Raw genomic sequence first — 23,105 nt, forward strand, 5'->3', positions numbered from 1 at the left:
AGTATTTCTGAAAAGGGGGTGCCTCATATTGTAGACAATAAAACGCTTGGCTGGTCGTATTGTTGTGGTAAGGGGTTCAATATATACCTAGAGTGATTAATGGTTTTCTCATACACTATTCAGGCACTGGAAATAATTGGATGAAATCAAAAGCAGGAAAAACGCATATGGCTTTTGAAAGATGTGGAAGAATATAATTTTAATCTACACAGGAACCTTTGTATTTATTAAGTTGTCACCCTGACTGATGAACTTTGACCTTGAGTCCCTTTGCACCCATAACATACGTCCGGTAAGGGTGCTATCCAATCACACAAATTAATAAAGTGCCCTCCCTGGCTTCATATTCCTATACCCATGACCTTGTTTATCGTGAATTTGAATTTGAGTAAAAACAAGGAAGTCTAGCGGGACGTTGGGGTCAAAGGCATACGGAAGCGTTGTAGTGTTATTTCCTCAAAGCAGGCTGTATCCCAGAAGAAGGAGTTGTTTCATGTCTAAGGATGTGTTTTCCTGAACATGCCATACCGCTGATTAATACACTCTGAGATTGTTTTATAGGAATGTCATTGTGGCCCGGCTGGAACAAAGTGAAAAAATAGCCTGTTCCTGTTTTCTGTAGATTAGTGGACCGACATTTTTATCTTAAGTTGCGTTTCTCACAACACAATCAACACGCATTTTGGTAATTAAATTATTGCGCATCACAGCAGGTTTGTGAAGTTGTAGTGTATTGTTTTGTATAATACTCTTTTAAGCTTGTGGGCTGAGTCTTGGACAGAATCTTACAGCTAACCATAGGGAGGGATTGAATAGGGCCCGGGAGAGATCGCTAGATTATTCAGACATGCGTGGATGACATCTAAAACCTCTACAGACATGTTTTTGATGAGGGAACAACGTTATAACATGACAGGAAGCTCCAAAAAGTCGATTTTGCATAATATAAACCTCTTTAAGCTTTTGTGCCAGACTTTAACCTCAACCACGACATTTACGGGAACATTTTAACATATTCCTGATGCATTGTTAAAAAAATTGTCTGAAAATTGGTGAGATAATGCAAAAAATCTGGAGAAATAAACTTTTGTCACATTGCTCACTCATACACACTCATGCTCACTCATAAATAGAAGTGTCCTTAAATGTCGGTTCATGTTTGGTGTCGGGTTGTAATTTATTTAAACATTTTAAGAGCTGACCCACAGTGGAGCCCCGTGGAGAGGCCTGTTTTTCACTGGACTGCCACATTACAGCTGGTATTCCTTATAGAGCTGTTCACTGCAAAATGTTTTGTCTCGTACTCAGCAGAACTCTAATAAAATACACCAGTGACATCAGTGATTTATGTGGCTTTTCCAAGACTATATCTGCTCGAAAACGTGCAATTGGACCACAGGAAAAACACTAACTGCACTTTATATAAAACTGCTCTTAATTACAAACTGCCTGGCTTATATTGCTTTATCATTTCTAAACAATGGCATTCTGAAATGACTGGCTTCATTGTTTACATGATCACTTGTGTCTGTATTTTTATATTCCCATAAGTAATCTTCCATTGTTAGCAAGACAATACATTTTAAACAAATTCTTGCGTGCTTATTTAGTAGCTTGACCGTAATGAAACTCACTTGGGCATTTGGTCTTTCTTGGCAAAACAACCACATGATTAAACAAAAAAACAGAGATAGACCAATTTAAGACTGATATTGGTTATATATGGTCTTTTAAACAAATTGGCTATCGGCCTTAAATCTTCAGCAGAGGACAATACTTTGTTTAGGTCAATGAGCTGCCTAAAAAAGAATAGTATGAAGCTCCATTTGAACACTCTGATATGAAGAGGACACTGCACAAAACGTGACTACACTACTCTCTCACTCAGAGTTCATCAATGTCTGTGCTCACTTAACATGTTCATTTTTTGAGCTTTTTAACAATGGAGCGTACCCCTCACCCTCTACCATGATTCACTTGGTCTTTGAAACAAGTTTTAAATGTAGTTATCCCCTGTAGTGATTTAAATTTAAATAAAAATTACATGTTTTGGGAAAATCTTCAAATTTGGTTCTACACACAAAATATTGGCCTTTGGTTTCTCTTGATTCAAAAACAACCAGTATCAGCATCGGTCATGTAAAAACTCACATCGGTCAATCTCTTAGATAGATTTTGTAATAAACATGCAGGTTAATTTAAAAAGTAGTAAATCTGCAACAAATTGTCAGTCTTTCTTCAAGCTTTAGTAAGTTTAAAAGGTGCAGTTATTATAAAGTCTAATTTGGTCACATCTATACTGTCTTCTATACCCTTCTGTAGTTACCATGAAGTTAATATAAACAGCTTGTCATTTTCACATGTGCCGACACCATTTGCAGAGACTGTAGGTGTTAAATAAGATAAATGTGTTTACAGCAGCTAAAGGATTGCATCGCCCTTGTGTTTGCAGTTCATTTTTGTTGCAGAGATGACGCTAAAGGATGCTGATAGCTTGCTCATCAGCCTTGAGCCTAGTCTAGTGTCACTTCCATGCAATGTCATGCCCGGTCCCGCCTGTTCAGCCATGTGCTATGCTCCTGGCCTCCTCTGACCTCGCCATGACCTCCGACCCCGTATCTATGACAGCATCAGCATCACACCCCCCAGGAGGCCCCCATCTTATGTTTATGGATTCAGTGATGTTGATGACCATCTTACCCGCAGCGCCCAATGCCAGTCTCCCGCTGCCACTTTTGCACTCGAGCCCAAGATGTAGCCGAGTCCGCTGCAAGAAGAAGAAAGAGTTCATTTGAGCACATGTGGAAGTTATGTAGTCTTTTTGTTTCAGATTGCAGATATGGGTCTATATTGTTAGTCATTTGGATACTTAATAAATGTATGGAGCGTTCAGTCAATCAATAAACTACAACTGAACCAAAGTGCTTTCCATAAGTACATTAAAATACCTCGCTCATGCACATTTACCACATCAAAACTGGGACTAAACCTAAAAACTAAACCTAGACTAGAACAAGACCAAATAAAATGTGAATGCACCCACAGACTATAGACTATAACTACAAATACCTACAAAATATACAAATACCTACAAATTTTAATTAAAAGACTACAGTACAGTACTACAGAATGTAAGAATCGTATCTAAACCCAATTGCTACAGCTATCCAGGGTCCAAATTTTGTTTTCACAGTCTGGTAGTGGAAGCGAGCCTTAGACTGACTTGTTGATTCGTTAGCCCTAACCTGTTCTCTAACCTTAACTCTTTCAGCCAATGCCCAACCTTAACATGACACAGACTCATGGAAACGTAGGAAAGAAGGCAGCCAATCAGATGGTGCGCATCCTGTTTTTGCCCAAGGACACAATGACAGTATTCATCTGTGGGCGCTGGCACCGACAAACACCCTACCAACTGAGCTACTGTCGCCCATTTTTTACAGTTTTAAATTTTGTTCCGTTTAGTTATGTTGCACTTAAAGGCTTAACGTTCTGGTAGGATCCAAATCCGTGAAGTGATGCTATAATGATGTTCTAGCTGCATTTATATAGGGTGCATGATTCAGTCTGGACTTATCCTTGTCTGTCAGTTTCACATCTTTTGCCTACGCACCACACTTCCTGTTTGCTGTCTCATTACTGCTCATCCATTTGACATGCAGGCCTTATGACAGGACTGCTGATCAAAGCACCAACAGTCACTTGTTTAGTTTTGATCCCACAAATCGTAGGTGTAAAACATTCCTCCCTGGGCATCAAAAGGCAGCATTTTATTTAATGCAGTTACCGTAGCTGGAGGTTGAAAGTTGACAGTAAACTGAATTAAAACACTGTTCTACGAGCCGCCAGGAGACATCAGATACGACAGATGATCCCCCATGTTGTTATATTCTTAGCTGCCGCATAATATGTGTTTTGAAAAGACTAGATGCCAAAAAGGAACCTCAGCAACATCTGTTTTACATTTTCATTTGTCCTAGTATATGTTATAGTCAAAATCTCAAATAAATAAAACTCTCTATGGACTTTATGGAGATAAGCAGGAGAAATTAGATCTGTGGAGAGGCGAAACCGTTCACAGTAAGAATGCATGTTTTTTTCAACAATAAAAACACTGGGAATTAAATACATGCTAGATTTAATGTAATGCCATACTGGGGGACATTCCAGGTTAAGCAATAACATCACCAAGGTACCATCCTCGAGGAAAGTTACATTGTCCAGTGCTACAATCTTTATCCTTGAATATATTAAGGCCAAATCTCAAAATAAATCAATCTCTCTATGAACATTCAGAGCAAAAAAAAATCTGAATTCATCCAACATCTCAATCCTTTTTATCCTTTACCATCTGTAGATGCTTGAAATAGTTGAGATCGCCTTGAGTAGAAATATCAACAAGATTTGTGACTCTTAAACTTGTTTTTGTAAGTTTTTTGGCCCAGAGGAGAGAATTTTGAATGTGAATAGCTCAGAGTTGTACTAGATTAATGATGAATGGTTGTTAAGGAAATTTCTCTTATCAGCTTTGTGCAAAACATGTTAATCTGGTTGCACAACACACAAGATGGAAATGGGCTGCAGAAGTTGCCCTCTAAGAATAACAGGTTAGTGACCCAGATGGCACAGTACTAACACCTTATCACCATGGAAACTTCAACTTCAACAATAAAGCAATTCAGCGCCTCAGTCACCCTGTCAGCTTTAAAAATTATGGGAAAAAATCAGAGAGCGGGGTGAACTCTATTTCCTCTTAAACTTTCCTAATTTGCTGGTGACTTCCTTGGAATGGTCATAACAGCCTGACACAAACAAATAGGAGGCGGATACCGAGTGCACTTCACAGACAACTCCTTTTCACCTCCTATTGTCATCTGTCGCCGGGTACTTTACAGTGACCCAAACATTTTGTCTGGTCATTACTATGGCAATTCAAAACATTTTATTTATAACTTGCAGTGGGAGAAGACTGCACCACATAGTTGTAGTAATGCAGTTTACGTTTTTAATACAAACTGTTGTTGAGCTAGACACTATTAAGAACCACATTTAACAACAGACCCAGAGTGGATCTCACAAAGCACTCGGTTTTTATTACTTTGTTTTCTCCCTTTGGTCCATTTCATGAACCGAATGAACTGAAGCAACTGGAGGTTTAAGCTCAATATTGCACCATCAAAAGATCGGACATAAAAGTGCAGTATGTAACTTTTCTGGTGGAGGGTCTGACGCCTGCTTATCTCCATGGAGATGTCACAGCGTTGCCTAAAATGTTTTTTTTTTTCAAAATAGCATTAACCATTTATGTTTTCATGAAGACAGCCAGATCTGTGATGTCGTGCTGTCCTCTTACATAGTCTACCTTTGACTTGTGTATTTGTAAGTGTCTATCTTCATCTGTCAGATCTGTGGAGAAGTGATCCCTCGCTAAATAAGAAGGCATGTATTTTTCAACCATAAATATATACATGCTAGATGGATAAATTGAATGCCAATCTGTGGTACATTTCAGGCAAAGCAATACTATCTCCAAGCAGGTGTCCTATTCTCTAGAAATGTTACATAGTGTACTTTTAACTTGTGTATTTGTGAGTGTATGTGTGCTGCTCTTACCTCCCCAGTGGAATGGCCAAGTAGAAGACCGATAGCATCATGGTTCGACTGTTGTTGGTGAACAGGTCTCCGATGATGGTGGGGGAGATGGAGGAGTAACTGGACTCACCGATGCCCACCAACCCTCTGGACAGCACGAACAACCAGTAGTACTGCAAGAGAGGAGCAAAGACTAGTTTTTAACATTGTGTAAAATATGTATAGTAGTAGCTTATTCAGTAAAGATATTCTAATAGTTATGATTTAATTAGCCTTAATAAAGCGGGAAAAAAGACTTAATTCACAATAAATAAAAGTTTACTAAGAAGGATTCAGGCTTAGTAAGCTCAGTTGGAAGAGTGTTTGACCGCTGATCTGAAGGTTGGTGGTTCAAATCCTCTCGACTTAAAACATCATTGGTTGAGCTGTCAGATCCAGTGACTCACAGTTTGGTGGTGGGATTCCAGCTCCCAGAGATGAATACTGTTGTTGTATCCTTGTGCAAGACACTTAATCCACCTCACCCCAGTGTCTGTGTACACTGGTGTATGCATGTGTGTGTGAATGGGTGAGTGGTTCCTTGATGTAAAGCGCTTCAAATGCCTTGAACATGGAAAAGTGTCATATAAAACTGTGACCATTTACCATAGGTTTATTATGAGTATTAAAGTAGTCACTAGGCCAGAATCATCATCTTAACTTGTTCATTACAAATTAAATCTTTCTTCATGTTTTATTAAGTCTTATTAAGGTGGTTAGTAATTATATCAAGTTTTGCTGCCTGTCTATCAAGCATGGGCCACAGTCACATGGTCATGGTCGCATTTTTTTCCACCTTCAAGGCAGTCAACGCGCTTTAAATCAAGAAATTGATACACTAGTGAACGCAGATACAGAGGGCAAGGTGGGTTAAGTGTTTTGCCCAAGGACACAATGACAGCATTCATCTGTGGGAGATGGAATCGCACCACTAACTTGTAGGTCACTGGATCTGATCGCCCAACCAATGATGTTTATGTATCTTTGTATCTATAACATTACAACGTTAAATCTATTGATTAACATGGTTCTTTTTTTGTATTTTTTGTTGCTATTTCAGATTTCTTATTTTTTATATCCTTTCTTATTAGGCTACTCACTTGAAAACGTGGGCTAGTATGATATGGAGTTTCACCACCAACTAGTGGCCCAAATTATGCAACAATGACCTTGCTATAACATGCTAACGGGGCTAATAGTATGTTTAGTGCTGTAAGTAATGCTATAAAAGGCTATAAAAAAGAGGCGGGCATGCACAGGGAGCACCTGTGTAGGCAGCTGGATTGTTAACTGTTTCTATGGTAACGGCTTACTACTTGCTGACTCCTGTGTGTGTGTTTGTGGAGGTGCAAAGATCTCCCTCACACAAGACTGATGTGCAAGGACCATTCAGTGTGAGGTGTACTCAGTATTCTGTAACTGAATATATCTGTAAAGTCTTCATCCCACTGTGTACAGACCAGTTTGACAAAGTTAGTAATGCTGTTGCTTCATAATAGCTCTTTGGCTTTTGGCTTTGTGACTTGGTGAGGTCATTATGAACCTCCATTAAATCACACCACTTCATACTGTGTTTGTCAGATGATCCATGATTTGCACTAGGTCTATTTTTTACTTTTATTGCTGTGTTAGTGGGATCTTGGTGGTAGCCATTTTGACTCTGTGGTGTTAAGAAACTAAAATAAATTGAAATTGAAAACAACAACACGTAGACAACTACTTAGAGCTGGGCCAGGAAGATGCCTCAAGTATGCAGTACTGACAGTATGAGAAAAATACTGTGTAGCTTTTGTCTGATTTGGTATTATGTATTAAACAATGAGCGAGATGGTGCCATTTTTCAAACCCAATGAGGTGAAATAATAACATAATACATCGTGATATTTTTTAATTGTTTTTTGATGCATTGAAACGTCTGTATCTATAATTAAATTGAGATCCAGCCATTTAAGATCGTAGATGATATACTTGAGTTTTGTTAGTTTTTTCAATGGAGAGGTCGGCAGCCAATCCATTGTCTGTCACAGTCATGGACAAAAAACCAAACCATTGTCACCAATTTTAAAAAGTATCTCTATCTAAATTGGTCAGATCTTCTTAAATTTACGGATTTAAGTTTAACCTACAAAACAAAGCGTGATGTGGCCCCTGCTCCACTGGCTGGTTTCATCAGCCAAACAAACAACACTGACCGTGTCACTAGAGGCTCTGTCAGAGGTGCCTGCGTGATCCCTCTGAGATACAGCACCTTTAGTGAGTCTGTCTGGTCTGTGAGAGGAGCCAGAGAGTGAAACGCTATAAAAGAGGACATTAAACAACAAACTGCATGTAGAGCCTTCACCAAACACCTGAGAGGAGGCTAAAGTAGGACTAGAGGCCGTTGAGTTGTATGTGTGAACTGTGTAATGTAAATCTGTAGTGTGTTTGTGGTTCATCATATACTTTGTGCTGTGTATATTTTGTCTGTTTTGTTTTGTTTTTTGCTCATCACAACATCACAACCAGGGGACAACAGAGAAAAAAGGTTCTTTGTTCTTTGTTAATTCTCTTTTTTAGTCATGTTTAATCATGTGTTTTATGAAGTGGCACCATCCCATTTCCCATAAACTAATTTAGTCTAATCCAAAAGCACATGGTTTGGAGCAGAGTTCAGACTTTGGAGGAAGAGATGGGGTTATTTTTGTGCTAAATGGTACAAACCTAAGCCTATATGTTATGCTCATGAAATCAATATTGAAAACCATTTGATTTGTTTTTAAAATTTAATTATTTTTGCCATATCACCCAACCTTAAAGCATGTATAATAGGTAAAAACCTCCAGCCAAAGTAGTCCTGACCAAGCCCCGCTCAAGATCTGGAGATGGGTCACCAGGCACTGCTCCATTCCTGACCCGAGTGGCATTGAAGGAAGGTTCAAATGCATAAGATAAATTCCACAACATAATTAAGACTAAACCTAACCATAACCTTTTTTGAACCGAACATCCTGTTATGTACTTTTATGTATTTCCTTTTCTCTGAAGTGTAAATGAAAATCAATGACAATAAGTTGCTAAACAGGCTCTTATTTCCTCCTCCTTTTGTCTCACAGTCCCTGCAGGGTCTTGAACGTAACCACAGCTGTCAGTATTAAGTGAATATTAACATTTCATTGTGCGTCATGTCTTCGATCTCTCATGGCGATGGCGCGTGGGTCGGTTACATAACGGTCATGTACACTGTAGTCCCATTTGAATGACAGGCTTTGGGACTAGTCTCTGGGATGGGGTTAAACCTGGACCAGAGCAGTGAGGTTACCATGACGCCTGTACCACCTGACATCATTTCAATTGGACCATTAGCATGTTCAATAGGCTGTGTTCACGTGATATCACTCAAGAATCCCCAGAGTATAAAACTGAGCTGGAGGACAGGTCAGAAATCTATGGTAGAATTAGGTGTTTAAAGGGCCCATATTACACTGTTTTCTGATCTGTGTTATAATGTTGGTTCCTCATCAAAAAACATACTTGGAGTTGTGTTTTGTTTCATTCACACATGTTTAACACACAAACCCTGTATATTTAAGCTGTGTTCTTTTAATATAGAGCGTTTTTGTCATGGGGATCATATGGGAGATTTGAGGCAGAGTGCGCACCCTTGGGAGCACGGACACAGGCAGCTCTGGGCTAAGTGTCAGCAGTGTAAAGGATTACTCACCAGGGACGTGACATTGCGGGACAACATGCCACTTCTCGACAGGCAGGGAGCACATATCTTGATTTAAATGCTCAGATAATCCTTCACTGTGAATTTTAAACATCTCCCCAAATAAGGATGATGACATTTAAAAAGGCTACAGTTGATTAGTAGTTCTGCTTAGATTTTATTACGCACACGGTAAAGCTTCCTCTCATGAGTTCTGTTAAATGGTGTCAGTTTGAGGGCACCACCATTCAAAAGATATAATTGTTGATTTTCCTAATTTGCATCCATCTGAACCCCATTGATAAAAGATAACTGCAAAATCAATCTGTACTGGTAATGTGTTTCTGAGGCTGCAATAGCCACAAATTAGTGTTTGGATCCATAACACTGTAATGAAATGTATTCTGCTGTCCTATATTGTAATTTGTCTTTCAGATGTTACCAATGTGACCAAAATTACAATAGAATACCCATTTTTATTTTTTTATGAACACCATCTGTCTCATTCAGAATCTGGCAGACTATTTTTGAGTATAGAGAATGGTGCAGAGCCAAATAATTCCCAGTTCATCAAGTGAGAAATGTTTATTCCATGTTTGTTAGTGTTAAAGCTGCACTATGCAACTTTTCTGATGAAGGGCCCGTCACCTGCTTGTTCCATGAAGATGTTATTAAACTTCTCTATTTCCATAGAAACAAGCAAGTATTGATGCCAGGCTAGGTCAGATCTGTGGAAAGACGGCCTTGCATATTTGAACAATAATAATACCCAACTGAATAAATGTAAAACAGATGTGTTTAATGCCATACTGTGGAACATTTAAGGCAAAGTAATATAATTTCCACAGAGACAAACAGGACGGGCCCTTTACCAGAAAAGTTACACAGTGCAGCTTTAAACTACAGGAGCCTACATAAAGAATACTGTGTTCTGAACTTGCACATCAGGGTAGCAGCCGTCACACTATGGGGGGGCCGCTGGAGATATCAACCCTAAATCTGCTTGTCAAGGAGGACTAAAACAACAGGCTCTTATCTTCTTTATTGTAATGGAGACAAGTCTGAAGCATGGCCCTTCATTAGTTGATTGGCTCAGTGCCAGAGATCCCAGGGTATAGAAAAAAGAAAGAGACGCAGAGGCTGTCTGGCTACACAGGCATGTCACTCTGTTTCACAAGCCTAATATCAAGCCTATTCACATCAGAAGAGAGCAATTAGCTCGTCATTGTAGTTCAAAGAGGCAGTGGCACGCTAATAGAATAATATGATAGGCAGGGAGTGGGGCTGTGTACTGGAGTGTGTGGACAGGTATTTATGATATTGTGAGGACTAAAATCTGTATACACACAAACACAGAGACACATACACTTATGAGATTTGCCTCTATTATGGGGACACAAATTATTATTTATTATATTATACCTAATTATTCATTTATTATTAGATCAAAAACATGGTTTCAAGTTCAAATAGGGGTTAAAATAAGTTAAAGGTGCACTAAGTATGTAAACACCTGCATAAATGCAAGATAATGCCATGCTGCGGAACATTCTTTGTAAAGCAAAATCATCTTCCTGACACAAGCAAGTTGTGTACCTTCTTTCAGAAAAGTTGCATATTGCACCTTTCAGGTTAGGGTTTAAGTTAAGGTTATAGGCAATTAGTAACTATAGTTAAGGTTAGGACTGGTCTCTAAGAAATGAATGTAATTCAATGTAACGTCCCCCAAGAACCATGTAAACTCAACATACATGTGTGTGCCTGTGTGTGTGTGCCTGTGTGTGTGTGCATGTGTGTGTGCATGCTGAGAGGCTCACCTCTTTGCTGATGAACGAGCTCAGTAGAGTAACAATGGACCAGAAGAAAATGCCGCAGCTCAGGATGACCTTTCTGTTGAAGCGGTCGCCAAGGTAACCGAAGATGGGAGCCGCCACCATGAAGCTGCAGATGAAGACTGTAAAAGGTAAAAAAAAAAAAAGTGCAATGACATGAGAAAAAGTAATGAGATACATCATCTGTAATATAAATGTGTTTAAAGGGGACATATTTTGCTAAGCTGACCTGAATGAGCTTTTAACAGATAAGCTCCATCACAGTTACGTATATTTGGGTTCCTATTTTCACCTATATCCCCCTACTTTTCTGTATCTACTTGCAATTATTTTAAAAAATGAAGATCCCGGGTCATATATGTAGGGCTCAAATGTTATGTAAATATTTTTCAACAATAGAAACACATACATCGATCGCTTGCTATAGTGAAATGCTTCTTTGAATAATCGATGCTTCTCAGTTCTGCAGTTTTGAACAGGAAGTCATTGGACTGGTTTCTATTTTTAGGCTCTTTTAGTTCAATATTGCAGTTTACAATGAACAAAATATGAAATAATGCTCTTTGTATGATATATATTTTAGTTAAATACCTGAAAAAGCATAATATGTCTTCTTTGAGGATGCTGACATTAAATTGCTTTAGTTTGAAATCCCCTTAAAGCCTCAGTGTGAGGAGTCCGTCTTACAAAGCCAGCACTCTGGATCAACTGTGATACTAGTGAAGGACAGCCAGAGGACTCCTCAGCGAGCAATCAGAATCCCACTAAAACTTCATCTGCACCCCCAAAACCTCTCTTCAGAATACCTAATATTGTGCAAGGTGATGGCAATGAGAATAGCCTTGGAGTTTCAAAAGATTCGTTTTTCAAAGAGCTGCAGAGCGAAGCAAAGAATGTGAGGTATAAAAGACTACAAGAGAAAGGACCTTTAGAGAGAGGCAGCTAATATTACAAATCAATAATAGCTGAGCACAGTATAGAACTCCCTTAAACGAGTCCACTTTGACGCATTTTAAAACTCTATCTTGAACTGTGATGATGTTAAAAGTGCACGGTGTAACTTTTCTGGTAAAGAGTGCTTGTCTCCATGGAGATGTTACTGCTTTGCCTAGAATGTTTCATAGGATTCTTGTGAGCTTTTAGTCATGTTATAATGTTGTTACTTCATCAAAAACATACCCAGAGTTGTGTTTTGTTAAATTCACACATGTTTGAGTAACACTTTATTATTATTCTGTCTCCATCTCCAAATCTCAAAATGCTCTGTTCCACCTTGTGATGTCATGAGGCGGTAGTTTTCATGTTAACAGCTTTTACCTTTTTTTCTATAGATCTTGCCAACTCCAGGGCTGAAATGATCCAAATGATTCTAGTGAAGGTGTATGGAGTTTAAAAACACAGTGGAGCACTTCCTGTATCACCACATGACATCACAAGGTGGAACAGAAAGTGTTCAGTTTGAGGGAAGAATCCAGACTAAATACGTAGGGTTTTTGTGTGTTAAACATGTGTGAATGAAACACAACAACATTCCTAGCAAATCAATAACATCTCCACTGAGACGTGTGGCTTACCATATCAAGGTTACATAGTGCATCTTTAACTAAAAACATTGAATTCCACAGAGGGAAAATGGAGCACAGTCGCTGTCACTTGACTCTAAATAATTCCCCATTTCAAACTGCTACCTCTGGCCACATGTCATGGTAAAAGCCTCTCAAATGTGTTGCCTAATTGCTGCCACTGCCTTCGGACCGAACAACAAGGCCAGTTTTTGAAGGCTTTTAGTCAATATTTATGAGGCCCAGCTCTCTTACGCCATCCGCCCCAAGTTTTTCATGCAAAGCGTTTCCCGATTGCAGAGGAGAAAGGGCAGTGGATGTTACTGTTGACAGCAGAGAGGGGAGTTGGGGAGTGTTTTGACACATCATCAGCATAAACACACAGATACAGAGGAGAGATGAGAGGGGATAGAGAGAGAGGGGACTGTTATATAAGATGATAAGGCTGCAGCGTCGTGATGCTACAGCTGCGCAAAAGGATAATCTCATCACACCGTAAATGTACTTTCAGAGGGTGATATAATAGTATGATACATGTAATCCAGAGGGCCTTAGTGAACCGTGCAGCCAAACAAGCCCAATACAAAACAAAAGTCCAAAATTATCTTGTTTTTCAGTTTTACTTGTGTCAAATGTGATGTTTATGTTATGTTTATTATGCAAATTATAATGAGTTAATGGAGCTCAACAGTCAAAGCCCGCCAAGGTTCAAGAAGTAAACTTCACATAAATTTTTCCCATAGAAAAATTATGACTTTAAAAGGTACAGCGGAGATTAGCTAGCTGATATGTAACAAATGTCCATAATGTCCATAATGTTTTCAGTTCAATGTTTTAACATAGGTGGGTATACAACATTGAGTTTCATAAAAATAGGGTAATAACTGTCTAGATAAATTATAGTAAAAGACAAAAAACTGGACAAAAAGTTGCAGGATTGAAGACGTTTTGCTGCTCATCCAACCCACTTCTTCAGTTCTGGTCAGATTGCTCCTGGACACTGCCTTATATCTATCTGAAGGGAGGAGCTAACTACACTGAAACTAAAAACACCTATTGTTTACAGTATCTGTTTGTAGGCTAGGTCTATTAAGTGTGCACTGCGCCTGAGTCATACTTAGCACAATCATTCAAGCCCCTAATGAGTGATTTCACACCTATAAGCAGCCTGGCTAGCACTATTGTTTTCTTTGTTCTGATTTGGGTCTGAGGATGAAGATATAGACAGGAGATAGATGATGTCTAAGGCCCCACTCTAATTGTAATTCTCATGAGTTTAATTTATTTTGATGTTATCATTTACTCCTTACAAACAAAATGAAAACTGAAAATAATTAATGTGCAGTGGCGATCTAAAATCAAGACTCTGGTAAGCTGTCTGTATAAATGGCAGATAAGGAAAATTCCAGCAGCTTGCATATATTAGTCAGTTTATTTAAAGGACCCTGTGTAAAGGACCCAGCTAAATAGACACTTATTGGATAAACTGCACAATTTTCCAAACCACTTCCTTTTCCAATCTATATCCAACTGTACATATGATGAGCTAGCCAATCCCAATTTAAATTCAGCTATGCATAATTTCACACGGATTAGCCTCATTGACAGCTCTTGAATGTTGTATGCATACCTATGGCAGAAACAGCAGTACTCCACATGGTCTCTCATTATTACTTTAAAACCCATTAGCAGGTCACACACATGGTTCAATCGTATTTGTAGACTTTTAAGTAATTACTTGATAAGGTGCATCATGTTAAGACTCATTATCACATTTGGTTTTGGAAACACTTGACAGAAAACCTAGGTAAGTTAATCCTAAAAACGTCACTAATAACATCAGAGGAGGAGAGTGACAGGACATTTAATCATACAATTTATGTTGTACAATGTGTAAAATAAATTCAATACTGATATTTGGTGCTGTGTGGAGTAGGTAATTTTTTCTTCCAGAAAAATAAAACAGTTTTGGAGTAACAATGATGTATTTAAAGATGCACTATGTGACTTTCCTAGCGAAGGCTGGTCACCATGAGATGTTACTGCTTTGTCTGGAGTCTTCCTAAGCATGGCATTAGACAGGTTTATCTTTTATTTTGCATGTTGTTTAATTGTTCAAAAATATATCTCCATGGAGACAAGCGAGTGGTGGACCCTCCTCTAGAAAAGTTAGATAGTGTGCCTTTAAGTAAAGTGTCACTGTATTTATTTGGTAACATAACAATGGCTGTATCTCACATTCTATACTATTCAAAATAGTGCAGACAGCACACAGCATGCCGGAACACAGCATGCCGGAACACAGATGCCGTCTTGTGTCACATTTAATCTTTATAGAGGCTCAGCGACTCCCAGGAAACTCGCTGTCATTTTAAAGAGCCTTCATAAAACCCACTGTTCTCCACTACGTCTCTCCCGCCTCATAGAACAATCTGTCACACTTGTGTTGTCACTAATTTTCACCTCCCAGAAAGAAAACTTGATTATGTCCTTATGCTTATACATGGCATTTTATAAAAGTGTCATATGAAAACAGTCAAGATGTATTCCTTTGAGAGACATAATGACCTGAAAATTCTTTTTTAGTTTGGGACAATAGGAAGGAACAACAAACATTGCAGAGAATTCTTATATACGGTCACACCCAAAGCTTAACAATCACACATGACCTAATTAAAACCCACAAATATTCAAATTATTAGTGGACATTTCATTTGACCTTATATGGACATCATAGCACAGCTGACGTCAGTAGGTTTAAAGTCACTGTTACTGATGAAGCATAAACAGGGCCTGAACATGCCACTTACATGAATATATGCGGTGTGTCCACTGGTCACATTCCAGAGCTGACCACTATTGTTTGACTGTTTATGCAGCCTGCTGCTGTTTGAGTTATCCTCTGGTGCCATTACAGATAAGCACTGGCTAAAGACCAAACAATACAAAGGACGATAAATGAAAGTGAATCGCCATCAGACAAAACAAGACAAAACAACCTTAGCAGAGTGTTAAGTAGTTTTCTGTAAAGAAAGTACAGTAACGCCTCATTTACATCAGCTCCATCACGTCCCCAGTCTGAGACGTGTGCCTCTGCTGTAACAATTAGAACGTGTTAAAGTTAAATAAGATGATTTACACCACTGCATCCCGTCTCCGATCCCTCTGCAGCAAAACACACAAGGAGTCTATTTTTGACAGATGCTGCAGCAGTACTAATGATTTTGTACCAGCTATTTATAGCCACACGGACAATAAACAAGGGAAAACTGAACATTTTTAATGAAACTTTATTGTATCAATACGGAACCTTTCATGTGCTTGTTTCTGGTAGAGCAAAAAAGAGATGGACATCAACACCAGGAACCTTAGCTGGCCAAAACTTTATTTCTAGGTAGATTTCAGGTTTGCTCCATCTCTCTTGGACATATTCAGATTTATTGTGTACATTAAAGGTGTGAGATGTTTACAAAATCCAGTGCACTCTGCTTCTGCCAATGTACGGCTTTACTTTATACTTCTACTTCACGCTGCGACTGCGGAGCACTTGCTGGTTTGTGGATTTACAAAGATGAGCGGAGGAGAGGCAGAGGAGTGGAGGATAAGCAGAGGAGGAGAGGGGGAAGATTGGAGGAGAGGAGAGCTAACACCCAGCTGAGGCGGATCTCTGTATTTCTGCGAATCTGCTACAGCACAGGTAGGTTATATGCAAACTGTGAAGACGGCCATGTTTCACTGTGGTGTTATCTGTTAAACATGGAGTTAAATATGCTGTTTTATACAAGTGCAATACCCTGAACGCATTTTTTTAAATTCCTGACTGTATTGTATATATCCCTGTATTCAATGTAAACTGGAATGTGAAAAGTGGCTGTATGACAGACACACGACTGATGCGACGAAGCTGATCTAAATGAGACAAACTGACAATAGCTCTAATTATTATGAGATTTTTGGAGTTAAAAGATTATGCGAACAGCAAAATCATCTGATTTCTTTCTGGTCACGGTCCCTCTGATTATTCACCTGTAAGGAACATTGTGGCTGTAGTATATTTATAGCAGGGCAGGGAGTTACGACAAAAAATTCTAATCATAATTTATTCCTTCATATTCATTGATTTAAAATTTGGATTTGATTTAAATAAAACTGACTTTTAAAATTAATTACCAAAACATAAATGATACAGACGTTTTAATACTTGCTGATTAACAAAATAAAAGTCATATTTGTTCCTCCAAAATCTGAACTCCAAACTATACAGACAAATAACTAGATGTACCTCTTCTTGATTAAAAGGAGCAAATCTAACCACTGACAATTAAAAAATGACAGAATCTTGATCATTTGCACAGATCTAATTTAAAGTACAATTACTCTTTACTCCTACACAAATAATAACATAATGTGAATAGTTTCTTCTTCACAAGAGTCAAATACTAACCACATAGCACTGGTTTTATAGCCTAAGCTTTACAACATACCACCAAGTCAGCCATGTTGACATCATGTACACACAACTTGTTTACATACTACACCGGCGTCTCACTAGGCATTGCTGTACATAGCTAGTGCACAGTGTGTTTTCAATGGTTAATTATAGCTGAACAGGTATCTCACTGGTATGCCCATAACATTGCTGGAAAAATAAACATGCAATTAGCGTAACCATAGGCCCTCATGTACTATCTGAACGGAAATGACCCAAGTGGAGACTATGGAGTAACTCAAACAAGCTTTTCAGTATCAGCTCCTCCTGACATCCTGCCTTTATCATTAGCCTTATGTAACATATTCCTCCTATTAACTATGCAACAACAGACGCTTCCTTTACACACACTGTTTACCTCATTATTCCACTCTGTAAGTTCATGTAAATTATAGCAGGAATATTTGTTGTAAAGTTACAACACAGGTGCACAAACAATGCACGGGACGCCATTCATTGTAACCTTGTTTGAAGTATTAGAAGTTAGTTATTAATCTCACCCTGTATGACTTCAAGAGCACATAAAGGTAAATATATAATGAACAGTTCATTATATATTTACCCTTGGAACTTATTCTTGTTTTACCATTGTGAGAGAGGACAAGAGCTTTTGAAGGGGTCTGTTTGGATTTACAATGGGTACATAAAACCACAATAGTCAGATAATGCAATGATTAGATCTGATTATGGCTGTGTGTGTGACATGTGGGCTTTTTAGAGTAACTGTTGGATTTGAAAGACAAAGTACAGTGAATTTTAAAATAACTATACTTTAATACTATAAATACTATAAATAATTTTAAACATGTTCCCTTTGCTACGTTAGTTTGCTCCTTTTTGCATAATTATCTGATGCCGCTGTACATTGACATGACATTCAAACAGTGGTGGATGAAGTACTCCATTTTGTTACTTCAGTGAAAGTACAGATACAGAGGTAAAACGCTACTCAAGTAAAATTAAAAGTATCAAATGAAAAAATCTACTTATGAAAACGTATTTAAGTACCTGTTGTGTACTTTAAGTGTGAAAAGTTAACGTATTTCACACAATAGTTGTTAATTTGTTAAAGTGTAAATGTAGTGATTGACTCAAAAATGATACATATTTTGGTCAGCAGTAACAATACAATGAATTTCCAAATTTTTCTTGCTTGAACTTGAAAACGTTAGTCAGGAAAAATGGTAAAAATAACCCCTCAAATCATATGAAAAGTACTTTTTACTTTCAGTCCAGTTAAAAAAATGTAGTGCAGTAAAACGTACAGTACTCAAATGTAATGAGGTAAAATGTAAAAGTATCCACTGTAAAATAAAGAACAGAGACCTAAAAAAATCTACTTACATACAGTATTTTAATAATCTGATAATTCCAGAAATCAGATAATGATCAGAAATGCGGTGTGCTTCTAAACACAGCAGATGCACACAAAAAACAAAAAACTAATGAAGTTTGCAGTGAAGTTATGCTAAAAATGCATTATCCTATACTGGAGGCAACACAATGATTCTAATTTCAGATCACAGTCTTTCACAGATACGAGCGCCGCCCTTGTTGTTCAAATCCCCATTGAAATTTTGAGCATATTTGTCGTTCCCTTACTAAGCAAATTACATCAGTTACCAGAGTCTCAGAACATTCCACAGTGAAACAAAAGCAGTGGCAGCAGCTCTGAAGGTGTTGGATGTTTTCTGAAGTTTGAATGAATTTTCTCGTCACGGTGATGCGAGACGGAGGTGACTCATGTTGAATCTGTGTCTGAGGAACTTTGAGCGACCTCAACATGTTTAGAAATAGATTTTTTTTCCTGATGCACAGTATAGCTTTGAAAAGGAAGTGGATTATATTTACTGCAGCTCAAAATGAAACTGTCTAAAAAATTGCTTTCCAAATTAGGTTATAGAAAACATCTGTCGTCTGACTCAATAGCAAGATTTATTTCTGTTTGGTCTAGTGTTGGCACAGGACTAAAATTTCAAACTTGATTTCGATACTAAGGAAAAATAAATGATACCAAAATCTTTTTCTAGACCATAAACTGTAATTTTCAACCCAAACTAATCACACGTTTGTTATATTACATGTAGTGTTCTGCTAGTTCTCACGCAGATCAAAATTATTCTAAAACAGGAAAGGACCAATTTTTAACCATTTACGTGTTACGAGCATTGGTATCTAGGTATTGATTTTTTTGCCAAGCTTTTAATTAGGCATTCAAAACAAATATAGACACACACAACTCAAAGTGTGAGAAAAAGTGCAGCTGAGAAAGCCACACCTGTGTCATGAATGCTTAACTAAATACCATTTCACGTGGTTTACTGTATTAGAATCTTTTATTTATTGATGACACCACTTAACCACTAAAACCTAAAAATGACATTAGGCCTACTCGTTATTTGTGGAAAAAAACTGTGCTTAAACTGAATACAAATCTACACCTGAGGGCCTGTAGTCCATCCCCCCACACAGTACACAATGAGGGGGGCTCTACACCGGACGTCCAGGCTCTGTTTGGTTGGCTCGCATTATAACAATACCACTTAGGATGACTCACTGGTCTATGATTCAGTCCAGTGAATAGACCATCCAGGGAAGCAGATGCAAGTGTAGCTGATATTCACATTTCCCTGTGAAACACCAAGAACTCACCTGTGCACTTGAAAGACTCAATATGTCACATTTTGATCATTTTGTATTGTGTAAAAGTCCATATTTACTCTCACACGCTCCCTATAATCCACTCACACGCTCAAACCTATTACGCCATCTTGAGGGATTTAAATCGGATAAGCTGCTTCTTCCAAATAAGACTTCTGACAGGAATGGGATTTGGTGATGATGTGATAATGATATTTCAGTGTCATTCAGTAGTTGCTCCTAAAGGTACAACTTTTGGATACTTGGATGTTCTATATGACAAATTACCGTGTATATCTTTATGCAGGTCTAAAACTTTGAACATAATTTCATATAACTAACTATGTTCTATTAGACCCTAAATATAAAACTTTTACAACAAAGTATGCAATAAAGTTTGCAATTTTGGTTTGAATTCACAAGTAATGTCATTGGTACATGGTTAAAATAGTGCAACTTTCTATTAGGTGTCAGCTTCCTTTTTATTGGTGAGATTTTAGGGACTTTTGCCAATTCAAAATAATAATTAGGGACAAATTCTGCTTCATATGGTCTTATACTTGTTCTGATACAACTCAAAATCATTCTAAAGTTATTCAGGAAAGGTTCATTTCTATCCTGTGAATGTTATTTTTTTAGTATCGACACCTGCTTGAATGAGTACCTAGTTTTGATACTAGTTTTAATAATGATTAGTATCAGATTTTTGATTCTTTTGACTTTTGACAATTCTAAATGGGCTTATATGAGACGTTTTGACGACTTTCCCATTCAAAAGATAGATAGAACAATAGATGAAAGTTTTGTTTGAAATTGTTAATTGCTATGGGAACAATGCAAGATTTTCATCACTCTGAAACTACTGACTTTCTTTTCTCAGTGCCCTATTTTAGCAGTATTATTGTCAGAAAAAAACAATGTTAGCGCTCTAAAAAAAACCAACAGATTTCAAATTATTTCACATCAGGGTCACTGGATGTTGCCGCATGTTGCACTAGACAGGACAGATCTGTATTCTGCTTCTGTCCATGGGTTTCAAGGTGATGAAAACCAAGCACCGTTGTCATAGCAACAATTAAAACAAAATATATTCATCTATCTTTTCTATCTATCATTTGAAAGCACAAAAGTCGTCAGAATGTCACATATAAACTGAAAGCTGAAACCCATTTTGAACTAGGATTGTCAAAAGTATCGAAATTCAGCTACTAGTCATTATTAAAACTAGTATAAAAAAATTCCTGAATAGCTTTAGATAGATCTAGTGGTATCAAAATTGCTATTGCGTATCGAGTCTATTCCTTACTATCGAAATTGAGTTTGATATTTCAGCACCATGACAACACTATTTTGGACACACAGAACCCTACGCTGCAGTTTTGTGTATTCCTGCAGTGTGTCTTGTTGTTGGTTGCCTCATGAAACCTGACAGAGTGGACAGATGCTCTAACCCAATTTCCCTGCAGACAGAATTAGAGAAATGGGAGAAGAGTCTGCCAGTCTGCGCTTGTCTACTGGAAACGTCTTGTCATTTAGAGCCATTTACAGCGGCTCAAAGTGTCGCCCGGACCTGTTCACCTCCGGATGAGCCGTGTTCCTGGTTGTCAGCGCTTATCAAATATTCGGCCTACACAAACTCACCACTTCCCTTGTGATACCTGTTGTTTACTTTCATTTTCCTCACCTGTGTCTATTGGCCTTTCTGTCATGACAAAGCTATCTCTGTGAGGCAGGCGTAGGCGATTCAACCGAACTGGGGATCAAGGGCAAACTTTGCATGTCAGTAAACAACCTAAACATAACAGGTGTGATTATGTGCATTATGGTCTGTGGTCGCTTTACAAATGAATAGATGGATAATTAACACCTCTCTTTTATAAACCATACTTTTATCAGATACTGTAATAATTATTAAGGCTACAAAATATTTTCTTATTTGGATTGGATTATATTTCTGAAACCTTCTTCCATAAAAATCACTATGTAATTTTTCAGTTGAAGGGCCCCTCACCTGTCTCCATAGAGATGTTATTGCTTTACCTTTGCTCCAAAATCTGGCATTAAACTTATCTTGGGGACAATAGTAGCTCAGTTGGTAAAGTGATGCTACCACAGGTTGGCGGTGCGATTCTAGCTCTCACAAGTGAAGGCTGTTGTTGTCTTCTTGAGCAAGACACTTGACCCTCTTCACCCTCAGTGTGTGTGTTTGCGTACTCTGGTGTATGAAGGGGTGTGTGTGTGTGTGTCTGTGTGTGTGTGACTGGGTGAGTGGGTCCTTGCTGTAAAGTGCTTTGAGTGCCTTGAAGGTAGGAAAGTGCTATATAAAAACGTGATCATTTACCATCTATCTCCATGGAGACCAGTGAGGAACACCTCCAGGTCAAGTTACAGGTCATATCCGTGGAGAGGTGACCCTGCTCACATTAAGAATACAGCTTTTTTACCAATAAAACCTGTAATTGAATACATGCAAGATAAGTTTAATAACATGCAATGGCACACTCAAAGCAGAAACATCTTCATGGAGAAAAGCATGAGACTATCACCTAGAAAAGTGACATAATGCAGCTTTAATGAAGGGGCATGGAAAGAGCCAATGCTCTGTTAATATGCAAATATAAACTACTAAAAAACTACAAACTCATTATTCAAATGTGAAAATGTCAGTGACTATGTAATCTGAGGATGTAACTCAAGTCCACATACCGCTGTCAAAGGACTCAACAGAGACAGACTACGCATGGCACTTCAAGCATGTATTAACCCTTCTCAGGAAAGAAAACTGACGCTCTGTCGTACAGCAGTACAGAGATGTCTTCCATGGGAAAATAAAAGTATATCAGCTGGTTTGCTAATCCATTGCACCTCCCACAAAATCTGGCAAAACCACATTCTGTATCCTTCATCTTAAAACGCCCTTTATGTTATTATGACAGTGCTTAATGACTTATGCAGGCAGAGCTGTGTTTTGGTTATGAAGAAATAACTAGGTGTTTTGAATGAGCTCACTCAGGTATTACTCAGGTTGAAAAGCGTTTGGCTGGTTATGTGTTTGTAGGAACAAGAATTTTTATGGGGCTTTATGAAGGAAGTGGCAATAGTGGAGTTTTTATGGTTATTTACATTACAGAGCATAGTTTAGGATACGCCAAAAGTATTGGTTCTTTTTAATTAGCGAACTGTGATAGTAATATTATTGAAACTTTGTGCTTCAGTTAGGCTTATATTACAACAAGAATGTACATGTCATTTACTTCATTAAC

At 38.1% G+C, this 23,105-nt stretch overlaps 1 protein-coding gene across 2 annotated transcripts in view; it reads right to left on the minus strand.

Moving 5' to 3' along the window:
- The window catches only part of spns2 (SPNS lysolipid transporter 2, sphingosine-1-phosphate), an 84,515-nt gene that overhangs the window by 27,160 nt on the left and 34,250 nt on the right, over positions 1-23,105 (minus strand). For both annotated transcript variants that reach the window (XM_033978003.2, XM_033978004.2), the window contains exons 3-5: positions 11,137-11,273; positions 5,614-5,765; positions 2,701-2,767 (exon numbers count right to left, since the gene is read on the minus strand). In XM_033978003.2, coding sequence (XP_033833894.1) covers positions 2,701-2,767; positions 5,614-5,765; positions 11,137-11,273 — 356 coding nt within the window. The remainder of the gene's footprint in view (positions 1-2,700; positions 2,768-5,613; positions 5,766-11,136; positions 11,274-23,105) is intronic.

This window comes from Periophthalmus magnuspinnatus, chromosome 14, assembly GCF_009829125.3.
Source record: "Periophthalmus magnuspinnatus isolate fPerMag1 chromosome 14, fPerMag1.2.pri, whole genome shotgun sequence".
NCBI classification, from domain to species: domain Eukaryota; kingdom Metazoa; phylum Chordata; class Actinopteri; order Gobiiformes; family Gobiidae; genus Periophthalmus; species Periophthalmus magnuspinnatus.